The 12,858-nt window shown below is 35.1% G+C and overlaps 1 protein-coding gene and 1 long non-coding RNA gene across 6 annotated transcripts; both read left to right on the plus strand.

The window, feature by feature from the left end:
• Positions 1 to 4,492: 4,492 nt before the first annotated feature.
• Positions 4,493 to 8,725, plus strand: LOC129883336 (pentatricopeptide repeat-containing protein At5g18390, mitochondrial). 5 transcript variants are annotated; one of them, XM_055957987.1, is made up of 5 exons: positions 4,494 to 4,667; positions 4,867 to 6,464; positions 6,791 to 6,998; positions 7,675 to 8,582; positions 8,697 to 8,725. In XM_055957987.1, the coding sequence occupies exon 2, from the start codon at positions 4,969 to 4,971 to the stop codon at positions 6,385 to 6,387; it is 1,419 nt and encodes a 472-aa protein (XP_055813962.1). In that variant the 5' UTR covers positions 4,494 to 4,667; positions 4,867 to 4,968; the 3' UTR covers positions 6,388 to 6,464; positions 6,791 to 6,998; positions 7,675 to 8,582; positions 8,697 to 8,725. The 5 variants fall into 5 exon arrangements, with proteins under 5 accessions (XP_055813963.1, XP_055813962.1, XP_055813961.1 ...); XM_055957986.1 differs by lacking the exon at positions 8,697 to 8,725 and having other exon boundaries at positions 8,513 to 8,582; XM_055957988.1 differs by lacking the exons at positions 6,791 to 6,998; positions 8,697 to 8,725 and having other exon boundaries at positions 4,493 to 4,667; positions 8,513 to 8,585.
• LOC129883338 (uncharacterized) lies at positions 8,720 to 11,177 on the plus strand. Its single transcript, XR_008765904.1, has 4 exons — positions 8,720 to 8,782; positions 9,806 to 9,860; positions 10,101 to 10,159; positions 10,939 to 11,177. It is a non-coding gene; the product is annotated as an uncharacterized LOC129883338 (long non-coding RNA).
• Positions 11,178 to 12,858: the final 1,681 nt, after the last annotated feature.

Consider the following 12,858-nt stretch of genomic DNA (forward strand, 5'->3'; position numbering starts at 1 on the left):
GAATTACCTCGAAGTCAATCTTAGTCATAAGAAAGGAAATGAGAAAAATTTATATGCAATCCTAATTGTCGGTGCCAATTATAATCAAGATTTGACTATTTCCTTACATTAAAAAAAAAGCATCCATGTTTTTTAATACATTCTAAAGCAACTCCGGGATCATTTTCTTTTAAAATTATATTTTTCCTTTGAAATTGGATGGTTCGCTCTAAATAATGTGACATTAGGCTAATCTCATCGGTGTGAGATGCCTATTTTACTTTATTGGATCGTCCATATCAAAAGGGTGGCATATCTCATATTTTTAAGCTGAAAATATTACAAGGAATACATTTTTTCATTTTATTATGCTCATATTACACATGTGTCTACTGATGGTCTTGTCTCATATTTTGCAGTATTCATTATCCACAGGATTGAAACTACATTTGACCTGATTTCTACACCAACAGGATATGTAGACGCCACAATGACTTGGTCATGTTTCCTCTAAGATTTTCGTTTCTCCCTTACAATGAAAATTGGGATAGAGTTTTTGAGAAGATCTCAAAAATTCACAAAAAGATACTATCTCTAGTAAGTCAAGATTGGAGATCATGTTAGTATATGCAAGTGGACAGAATTTTTGAGAAGATCTCAAAAATTCCACAAGAATGTCAATTTTTTTTTCAGTAGCTAGAGATTTGTCAAAAGATCTAATTGAGACAGAATTTTTGAGGAAGATCTAAAAAATTCCGTCAAGAATTGTCAGAAGTTCAAAGTCAACTTCAAATGATCTCCAACATTGCTAAAATGGAGCGAACACAAATTCAAGATGCGAGCCACATATGCCTCGTATAAACTTCCATCAAAGACATGAGTTCCAACGAACACAAATTGTTCAAGAGAAAAAATAAAGGAATGTGTGAAAGCATCGAGAGAATGACACTTTCACAATCATCGAGCCATCCACCTCGTTACAGTGGACAAACATCGATCCATCTATCTTATTACAATGGATAATCATTCAAATCATCCATAAGGATGACATTTTCATTTTCATTTGCCAAGAGAACCATTTCATTTTCATTGCATTACCAATAGGGATATGCATCATTCAAATCATCTAAGAGGATGACATTTCATATTTATTTACCGAGAGGGCCATTTCATTACATTACATTGCATTGCCAAGAGGGACGTGCATTATTCAAATCATCCAAGAAGGTGACATATGCATATTTATTTGCCGAGAGGGTCATTTCATTATATTGCATTGCCAAGAGGGTCGTGTATCATTCAAATCATCTAAGAGGATGAAAATTGCATATTTATTTATCGAGAGGGCCATTTCATTACATTGCATTGCTAAGAGGGACGTGTATCATTCAAATCATCCAAGAGGATGACATATGCATATTTATTTGTCGAAAGGGTCATTTCATTACATTGCATTGCCAAGAGAGTCGTGCATCATTCAAATCATCTAAGAGGATGGCATTTGCATATATATTTGCTGAGGGGATCATTTCATTTCATTGCATTACCAAAAGAGTCGTGCATCATTCAAATCATCCAAGAGGATGACATTTGCATATTTATTACCGAGATGACCATTGTATATCAATAGTCGAAGTGAAACATCAATATTTTCCAGCGTTATAAATGCCTGAAGGGCTATGTAAGACACATCAAATATCAAAGAAGATTTGAAGTGGAACTTGCCAATAGATCATTATCCTGCTAATGGAACAACATATATCCTTCCAATGAATCATCATCCTATCAATGGAGCAACATACATCTTACCAATGGATCATCATCCTACCGATGAAGCAGCAAGTATTCTATCAATGGATCACCATTCTACCGATGAAACAACATTATCCTACCAAAAATGTCAAGTGCCATTGATTTCACTCCCAAGAAACTTCCAAGTAATTTTTTTTATTTTTTTGGGTTTTCAAAGCTCTATCATGGGCTGGGCACAAACATGCACACTAACAGTATGATCAAATTGCTCATCATTATTGTACTCTTTTCTTTTGATTGGGCAAATACAAGAATGCTTTCATTTGTCTTTTACGTTTCTTTTTCTCCTTTTTGATGTCCCATTGAATGCCTTCAAGGTGTTTGATGAAATGTTTGTGTTAAAAGTCGAGGCCATTGTAATTACTTTGCTTCTTATTAACGGCCTAGCTATGTCAGAACACTATCTAATAAGAGTAAACTTAATAACTACTGCAAACAACTACCATGTTTCAATATATTCGTCTCTTTGAATTTTCTGTATCAATTTTGCTCTAGTTAGACCCTTTCATTACGATACTCAGTAATTTGTCATTTGCTGTAACAAAGAAGAACTTAATGGTGTTTATTATTGATAAATATAAATACATAAGCGAGAATTCCTTGCGGGCTTCAATATCAAATGTTTTATTTTTGGCTGTAGTTGATTCATCTAAAGTGATTGAGCATTTTTTTTGAATAGTTTAAGCAGTGGTTTCATTTACATTGTTCGTGAAATAGTTAAATCTGAAAGAATTTTGCGGGTGGTGTGGATTTTTGAGGCGGAAAATATGCAAAATTATTGGGTGTATGTCAATTTATTGTTTCTTCTTAAGATAAAATTTGTCTAAAATCCAAAAGTTCATATTTAGTTGAGCTTATATTTTCTTCAAATCCTTTTTAGTTTTCAGATTTTTCAATTTACGTGAAGTTCACACATCAGCTTGGTCACACCTCTAAACATAAATAAAGAAAACTCTCATAGGTTCCCCGGTGATGCCAACAACTCTCCCAACCTCTTTTTTTTCCACGCAAAATGCTTACAGTGGCACAAATCTTGTATTGTTCACAATATGTTCTTTATGCCCATCTTTTGTTGTCTTTATTCTCTTTCTAGAACTCTTCCCCTTTCTTTTTTGTGTATGATTTATGTGCATTGTTGATATAGATTAACATGATGACTACAGGGTTATTTTCATTGTTGATATGGGTTAAAAAGGAATTGGGGAAAAACAAAAGAAGGGGTTAACTTTAGGAATTTCCTTCATAGGGGTACGGGTGAAAACTTTATTAATAATAGTGGTATTAATAATTTATTTTTAACAGTAAAAACAAATCAACTAGTAAATGAAAATTACGGAATATTTTTGACCCTTTTCGCTTTAAATAATGACCACAAAAAGGCCATTGAGTAGGGGTGCTTATCGGGCGGATTGGACGGATTATTATGCTTAACGGTTTGACTTAACGGTTATCGGCTTTTAAAAGTACTAATCCGCTAGCCAACATATAAGATATCGGTTGGATTGGTATCGGATTAGAACTTATCAGACGGTTATCGGGTGGTGTATCGATGGGGACCTTAATAGACTTACCTGCTGAGCACACTCAACTAAAGTTCCCTTCTTATTTTCACTAGCTGAAGTGATGAACACATTAAATTTGAGCTCAAAAGCATATGTTCTTATAACAGTAATCATTCATCTAAAAAATTTATCCAAAAAGAATCATCCCTCTAAAATACATATATGCCAATTTGCTCAACAAACCTTAAGATAAACAGAGAACAAATTGTACCCAAAAAAAAACTAAAATCACAGCATTATAACATATGCAAAGTGAATCAGCAAAGTAATTTCACCTTCCTTCCACACAACACCCCCACCCCCAAACCGTCGAAAACAACCACAAACTAATTTCTATTAACCAACCCATTTCAAGACTTTATTTTTATGACTACTAGATGCTGTCAAATCAAAGGTCAAACAACCCAAATATAGAACAATGCAAGAGATCAGGTCCAGAAAATATTATTTCACCCCAAGAAAGGAGTAAAGCTGCTAGTACCCACTTCATCAAATTTGCTCATTAACAAAAATATTTCTTAAGAAAACAATAATAAGAAAACAACAGTCCACAAGCAACATCTACCTTCAAAGTATCTGCATATGGTCATCAAAAATCAACTTCAGACATGCATGTAGAATCAACTCTGGGATGCTACTAGAATTTCTGAGGCAGATTTAGGCGGAAGAAGTTTAGGCGGAAGTTCCTAAACCTAAAGTAGGCGGAAGAAGTTTGTAGAAGAGTTGAAGTAGTAACTAGTAACTAGTAAGTAGGGCTTCTACAGTTTAAGTTTAAATGGGTTATGGGTCTGCCTATTTAATTAAATTGGTTAGGCCTGTTTAATTAAATGAGTTTGGCCCTTATTTTAGGTTTACAAATAAAAATTATCAATATTATACATATTTTATATGTTTAGGGATAAAATATAATAAATTCTTAACGGATTAACGGTTTACCCAATAAAAAAATTGAGTAATCCGTCCCCCACACCGATAAGCCGTTAATTATAAAATTTAAATCCATTCTCCATCCGCTAATCCGATAACTCAATATCAATAAGCCAATAAGCCAATTTTGCGGTTGGGTTATCGGTAGCGGACGATTTTTAACAGCCCTACCATTGAGGGATAACCTGCAGTGGAAGAATTGCTTCCAAACGGCGTCGTTTTCTTGTCAATACAAACACGACGCCATTTTGAAGTAAGAATTGCTTCCAAATGGCGTCGTTTTCTTTCTTGTGATATGTTTGCTCTTGAAAATTAGGTTTTGGGTTTTGAATTTTGGGAATTAATTGCATCAATGGTGCTGAGTTAATCAACGGCGGGTAAAGGGAGGTAGCGTCTCTACAAACTTACTCTTTATTTCCTCTGTTTTTTGAGCTCAATAGACCATTGTTAAGTGTTAGAAGTTTATACGCAACTATGCAATTACCTGGCATTCATCTAATAGGTTTGGGTAAGTTTTTATGTATTTTGTCCATTTTTTGAGATTTTGGTTTGAATGATTTTGCTGAATTTTCCATGTTATTTGTAGGACTCGAGCCTTGATATAGCTGCATTCTATGCTCTTTAGCGTGCTTAATTCAGCTAGAGTTAGCTTACCTCAGGTGGATTTGAACCAATTTGCTACTCAGGAATGCTTTCAATGTTTGCCAGAATCTTTCTTCAAAGGACTTTGTATTCGGCTACATTCACCAACAACACCAACATTTTTAGGTGTCTTAAAACTATAGCACCTTCCATCGACCAGTGTAGCAATCCTTTCAACGGCAAAGGTAGTTGTGGCAGAAGAGTGCCTAATGATGACTACTTTGCAACAATCCATCATGTATCTAACATTGTTCGACGAGATATTTACCTGGAGCGGACCCTTAACAAGATGCGTATTTCAAGTATTGTCAACTCTGAACTGGTGTACCGTGTCCTTCGAAGTTGTTGCCAACATGGTATTGAATCTTTTCGTTTCTTTAACTGGGCTCGGACACAACACCCTCAGTATGATCCAACTACCGTCGAGTTTGAAGAACTTCTTAAGACCCTTGCCCGGACTGCCCACTGGGAGACAATGTGGAAAGTAGTCCAGCAGATGAAAGCCCAAAATATTCCTATCTCACCCTCCATTGTTTCATTCATTATTGAACACTATGGTAAGCGTGGTCTCATTGATCAGGCTGTCGAGCTCTTCAATCGGCTCAAGAACTTTGACTGTCCTCAAACTACTGAAGTATACAATGCTATGCTTTTCGCACTCTGTGAGGTGAAGAATTTCCAAGGGGCCTATGCATTGATTCGGAGGATGATACGAAAAGGTACTGTTCCAGATAAGCAGACATATTCTATTCTTGTAAATGGCTGGTGTTCTGCCGGGAAGATGAGAGAGGCACAAGAGTTCTTGGAGGAAATGAGTCGAAAGGGCTTCAATCCTCCTGTACGTGGGAGGGACCTTCTAATTGATGGGTTGCTCAGTGCTGGCTATCTAGAATCAGCTAAAGGATTGGTGAGAAAAATGACAAAGGAGGGGTTTGTGCCAGATGTTGGAACGTTTAATTCTTTGGCAGAGGCTATATGTAAAACTGGAGAAATCGACTTTTGCATTGACCTTTTCAATGATGTTTGTAGATCGGGATTTTGTCCTGATATTGAGACTTATAAGATTGTCATAACTGCTGCATCAAAGGTAGGTAGGATTGATGATGCATTTCAGATTCTTCATAGGTCAATTGAAGATGGACACCGGTCATTTCCCAGTTTATATGCTCCAATTCTGAAAGCTCTCTTCCGGAGAGGACAATTTGATGATGCATTTAGCTTTTTCAGTGATATGAAGCTGAAAGGGCATCCACCAAATCGACCACTTTATACCATGTTGATAAAGATGTGCTCTCGTGGAGGCAGATTTGTAGAGGCTGCTAATTATTTAGTAGAAATGACTGAGTTAAATTTGTTGCCTATGTCACGAAACTTTGACATGGTGACAGATGGATTGAAGAATTGTGGGAAGCATGATCTAGCCAAAAGGATCGAGCAGTTGGAGATATCTGTCAAGGGCATCTGAATTATTGTGTGGCTCTAGCTAAGGTGACCCCCCTGTCACTGAACTTGAGGATGATGAGAGTCCTAAAGTTGAAAAAGGTTGTATTTCTGTAACTATTTTTTGTTTTACTTGCTTTTCTCTAAATCCGGAAATTCAGAATATTTCGAAACTTAGTTTGCATTCCTAGACATGCTTTTGCGCTTGTTTGAAGCGGTTTTATTCATGAGCATGAACATTCTTGTCATTCATTTGGATATACTAGTATTAGAAATAGATGTTTCTATGTCAAGTCTCTCCCTTCCTCTTTTTCTCATGAATTGAGCTTCTTATAAGGGATTCCAAGTGATGTTTGTCGTCCATTAGAATTGCATAGACATTATAGCAGAAAAATGGATCTAACAGTTTGCTTTATCTGTCTTGTCAGGTATACAGTCGAGGTACCAAATCGTTCAACCAACCTTAGCTCATTTGTTCCTTTTTGTCTTGGGAAGCAATTAATTGAACTTCTCTTGTTGCGACTTGAGTAATTTGGAATTAAATCACGAAAGAGCCTTTCATGGATTATCATCTCGAAGTCACAAAGTCAAGATTTATAAAGGCAATTGTAGACTACTTTTGAAAAATCACCAGAGGTGCTTTTGTTGTTGAGAGTTCTTGAATTACAAAGTATTTTAGCTACTCTAGCTTTTGTGAGAGGTTGTCTTTAAATTCTAAGTTGAGTTTTCTGACTTTTAGATTAAAAAATTGAGCCAACTAGAAGGTGATAATTTGATTCTTTCTCTCAATGAATTGATTTGTATCTAGTAACACTAGCTTCTAATTTATCATCCACACATGGATCGAAGATTTGAATGTTATAGTTTTTGATTCAAATTTCTAGCACTTCCTGACTAATATATTGTGTTAAAACCTATTATTTGTACTTATTAGATTTTTAATGCAATATAATGCATGGTCTATGCTGAACTTTTACTTTGTTGATAGCGGGTTCTCAAAACAACGTTTCTACAATCCGGTCCTTTGCTTCTCTCTGTTTGACTGGACCCTTTTCCCATGCTTTTCTCATCAGGTTTTTGTGGTTGATGATGTTGCTGTTATTCTGATAAATTTCTACACCATGTTGATTTTGGACCTGATTTAGTAGCAATTTTCTCTATCTTCATTCTGGTTTTGTGCACCAAGAATCAGTATTTCCATATCTTACATGCATTACCTGTTTCCAGATGTCAATACTCCTGACTGTGCCTTTGTAGAAACTAGTAGTGTAAATCGTTTCAATGCTTATTAGTTTGAATTGTTTCACCCAAGGGTGTGATCCAGTTGTCAATGAAGTGGGTGAAAATCATGGGAGCCAAGATTCAAATCCTAGCAAAGATTAAAATGCTAGGTGATTTCCTGATTCTTTCCCATCTGTCTTAGCAAAGTTACCCCGTACCCATACTTGTGGGAGGTAGCAAGTCCCCAATGAAATAGTCTCAATGGGTGCAGGCTGGCCTGAGTATCACTGTTACAACAAAAATATTAGAATGAATTGTTGGAGGGAATTATGTAGCCATTCTATGAAAGAGGTCAAAGCTATGGAATGGACTAAAATAGAAAGTAGGTCAACAACAGGGACAAAGGGAGTACAGTTTTCGATTGGTTGCATCTATGTTCAAATTTGTTATGTTCCATTGTCATGCATGTGTTGTTGGGCTCTTATACTAATCTAAAAGTTGAGACTTGACGTGCAGTGTTTTAAGTGTTCTATTTTTAGAGTCTTGTTTGTTCTTCTGACAATTAAGGAGCTCTTACGTGTTGTTTTGCGTCCTTTCACAATGCACATGATGGGCTAAGCTTAGAATTCCGCTAGCACTTGATATTTTATTATGCTTTTTTCCTTTGACAACACTGAATCGTGAGCTAGCATTTCTTCAGAAACCGAGCTAGTAAAATTGGGGAAAAAATTATATAATCACAGAAATATAAAGAGAATATTCACTCATCTGTTCTGAATGCTGTCTTAATTTTGAAGTAGCCTGATTTCTTTCCCAAAAACTCAGACGTGCTTATGAAAATCAATCCACTTTCTACTTCTAGCTGATACTGAAAATGTCCACTGGAAGGTGAAAATTGTATACCCTGATTTGTCTTTTTAATCATACAGTGTGATTATGGTAGATGAAGCTCATGAAAGGTCTCTCTCGACGGACATCTTATTGGAATTACTGAAAAAGGTTGATCAGGAAGTACTCTAGACTGGTTATCGTATTTTCTTATCGTTTGAGTGCACTTAGTTTAGTTCGTGTCTCTAAAACTGTTATTGTTCCTATGGCCTCTGCAAAATTTAGATTCAAAGCCGTCGGCCTGAGCTGCGTATTATAATATCAACAGCTACGGTTGAAGCAAAATCAATGGCTGCTTTCTTTAATACTAGGTTGGTTCTTCTTGTGATGAGTGTTTACCGAAGCTTTATAATTCTATACTCAAAAGTTCAAAAAGTTTGAATCTTCTTTATGCTTTCTATTCATGAAATTTCTCAGCAGGTTATGCTTCGTGTATTGAGTTGTAATCGGATATATCAAGTCCTTTTCACCTTGTTGGAATAAGTGCCTTGTCTTATTTTGAATATGTAGTGGAAAATGTGACTTTTCTTGCACCAGAATGAACTCCCTTGAAAAACATTTGCGCGCGTGTAAATGAGTTGCTTTACCAACCGAGCTATAGCCCTTAGTGCAAAATTTAAGAACTGGTCATATTTAAGTAAATTGTTCCCAGTGCACTTCCCTTTTAGTGTTAAATCATTAGCTCTGATGGCTTTTCCATGAGGTCCTTAGGGGCACTTGAGGTATGCGATCTTTTCTATCCAGGGGGGTTAAGAGGGGTGAGGTATGCTCCTGGCATCTTGGAGTTGCTCGATGATGGATGGAAGAGTTTGAAGTCATGGCATCAATTCTCTTCCTCAAGACTCAAGTTTTGGCTATAGCCTTTGTTGAATTGAGTAGAGAAGACAATCCCTAGAATAGAGATTGAGCTGATCTTATGCAAACTTTGGAAACATATAAAAACACGGATTATTGTTTATTAGTTTTGATAAATTGTTTATGAGACCTCATGGTTCTCCTCCCACTTTATTGACCACTAGACCGCACTCTTGGGTTGGGTGCAAACATGAACTACTTAAAGGAATGTTAACTACATATTCTTAATTTGACACCTTTGACACTTTATAATCAGTAGGAAACCTTATTTTCCCATGTTCTTCTGAGTAACACTTGTTTTTCTGTGCTTCAACTTTCGAGCAGCCTTTGATCGCTTTGTATACATGATAATTTCCACTTGCATCATATCATTTCATTCTAAAAACCAGTAAATTCTTTTTTCACAGCTACCGAACTTCTTTTAGTATCTAGGTTTACTGTGTGTACTAACATTTCTACACGTGACCAAAAATTTTCAGAAGACAGGAGCAGGAGCAAGGACCAACAAAAGAACCTGCTATTCTGTCAGTTGAGGTATATGGATTTGTTCTTTGCTGTCTGCTTTGTCTGCACAACTAAAACTCAATAAAGTTTATTAACTAGATCACTTAGTTGAATTGCAGCATGACTATAGAATCATTACGTACTCTGAACATCTAGGGTAGAGGATTTTGTTTATGATATTCCTTGGTTGATTTCCAACCTTAATATCATCTTTTTACACTGTGACCTTCTAGGGTAGGAGATTTAATGTGGAGATATTCTATGTTGCAGATCCTGTTTCTGATTACGTTCGGTCCGCTGTTTCAACAGTGATGTCGATCCATGTCCAGGTACACACTAGAACATGACTTCTTTGAACTATTTGACTACATCATGCTCGAATGTGAAAAATGTTGAGTTTAGTTCTCGTTGATGAAATCTCTTCTGTACCTTTGATTCCCACTTAATGATAATGTGAGTACAACATAGTCGGTTTTTGGCTAAGTTGTGCAGACTCTTCACTTTTGATGCCACACCCGCGTCGGATTCTCAAAAACACACTACTTTTTTGGAGAATCTGACACACACTTGTTGACATTTTTAAAGAGGCCGAGCAACATAGGTTTTGGGCACCTTTGCTCTCAGCTGAGTCGTGTCTCCTCTAATGATTATGGTCCAGCTAACTGTTTTCTCGTTATTTTATATTGAGTTCTATCGCTACTTTGAAGGATTTGTCTAATGCAAATTTTGAAGCGTGTGGTAAATAAATTTGCAAAGTCCCATTTAAGTTGAGGGGGTTGGCTGATTTAGACAATCCTAGGTGCAGAAACACAGCTGAGTGTTATGACTTTTAAATGTCTTAATTGTAGTTGGTAGGGAAATGGTCTCGTCTTTTTTATTTTATTTATTATGTTAACAAGACAAGCAGTTGATAATGGAAGTAAGTTTTACTGCACGTTAAAACGTAGATTCTTGTGAGCAGTTAGTAATGGAAGTAAGCTTGTGATGCTGCTAATTCTACACTTTCTTTTTTGAGTATGTAAAGCTATATTGTTTTTACTCATCATTACGTATCTCATTACGTATCAGTGAGGTGCTTTGTTGACCGTTATGTCTATTTCACTTTCAGGAGGCGACCACCGGTTTTAGGAACAACTAAACAACCCTTACTTGTCAAAATGATGAAACATGGTGTTCTTTTCATAGTTTGTGAATAACTTGAGCCTTGAAGGTTCGTTGTGACAAAACATTCTATGAGCGTCTTCATCTTTCCGCGAATATTTACTGATCGTATAGATTAAGATTGAGAATAACAATTTATAAATTACATATTGAGAGCTAAGTTTGTCTAATCACATCTCTCCAATACTTCATCGGTCTACCTCTCCTCCAATTGCTTGCACCTTCTCACTCTGGCATCAATGCTCCTCCTCTTCACATGCCCGAATTATGTCAATTTCGTTTCTCGAAATTTTAAGTGAAATACATATAGTTGATTATATGTAGTGAAGTAGTGAAAAATACAGTACCTGAAATGATTGTTACTGTGCATGCTAGTGTCTTGTGCTCAATGTTAACCAATAGATGCACTATATTTTTAGCCAACTATTCAATAATATTCATATTTATAGCTTTTCACCAAAAGTGAGTGTCAATCATTTGGTACTTAAAGTGTTCAAGTATTTGACATTTCGAAATTTTATTTGGTTTTGTCGCGCGCAATTTAAATTTAATCGAGTTTTAATATGGGCCTCAGACATCGAATGGGATCAAAAAAGAAATACGTTAGATAGAATATTCTTGATAACTCAAAAAGAAGATTTCTTTTAAACAACCATCACTTTTATTTGAAATTGCTATATTTGAATTGAGGGTTTTTCGAAATAATATTTACACTTCCACAAAATAGCGATAAAGTCTTCATACATTCCATCCTCTCTATATTCCATTTGTGGAATTTCGCTTAGTATGCTATTATTGTTATAACCATCACTTTTACACGTTTGATTCTCACTTTTAAAACTTATATTTAATTAAATAAAAAATCTTAATGTGGTAAAGATATATTCACCATCAAAAACGATATCACTCCCAACGCTTTTTGAGTTTTTTTGATTAAAAATAAAAACATAGTTATCATCCTAATATAATCTTTAATGACAATAAACGACATCTGTCATTACTTAATAATTACACATTATTTTTTTAACGAAATACTCCTTACTAAATATTATGCTTAATTAATGAAATTTTCTTTCTTGGCACAATATATTTCTTTAGACGATATGTTTTAATAATATCCAAAGTAATTATTCCAAAATCATGTCTTTTTCATTCAAATCTTAATCCAAAATCTACAAGATCCTAACAAATTCAATGCTCCTTCAGAAAAGGAAAAAAAATAATCGTACTTACCAAAAGTATGTAGAAAAAGCAATTTATTTCCTTGGTAACACTAATACATATCTTAGCAATATCCAAAGTAATTATTCCATGATCTGTCTTTTTAATCCAAAATCTACTAGATCCCAACAATCCAATGCACCTTCAAATAAATAAAATAAACTCGTACATTCCCATAGCATGAAGAAAAAGTAATGTCAAACTTTTCCCTTAAACTTATCCAATTTATCAAAGGTCGAAGAAAGCGATAAATATCCTTGTCTTTAATTAAATATATATATATATATATATATAAATTTAATTAAATTTTAATATAAATATCAAATATCGAGTAGAAAATATATTGGATAATATCAATATTCTGCCTTTGATAAGGTTTATGTCTAGTCACAATCGAACATGACGGTTGCGTGATAAACTTAATTAAGAAATAAAATTATGTCTTTATTATAAATTATAATTTTTGATATAAATTATAAATTATCAAGATCTATTGTATGCAAACTTACCTTGCATTTCTGTTAGAGACTATTTTCAAAGCTTGAATCCGTGACATTCTGATCACATGGCGATAACTTTACCGATTAAAAAAAATAAATTCTCCTACCTTCTTCACCAACCTAACTACTCGACCCATTCCATCAAA

The sequence above is a fragment of the Solanum dulcamara genome, chromosome 3 (assembly GCF_947179165.1).
Source record: "Solanum dulcamara chromosome 3, daSolDulc1.2, whole genome shotgun sequence".
In the NCBI taxonomy this organism is placed as follows: Eukaryota; Viridiplantae; Streptophyta; class Magnoliopsida; order Solanales; family Solanaceae; genus Solanum; species Solanum dulcamara.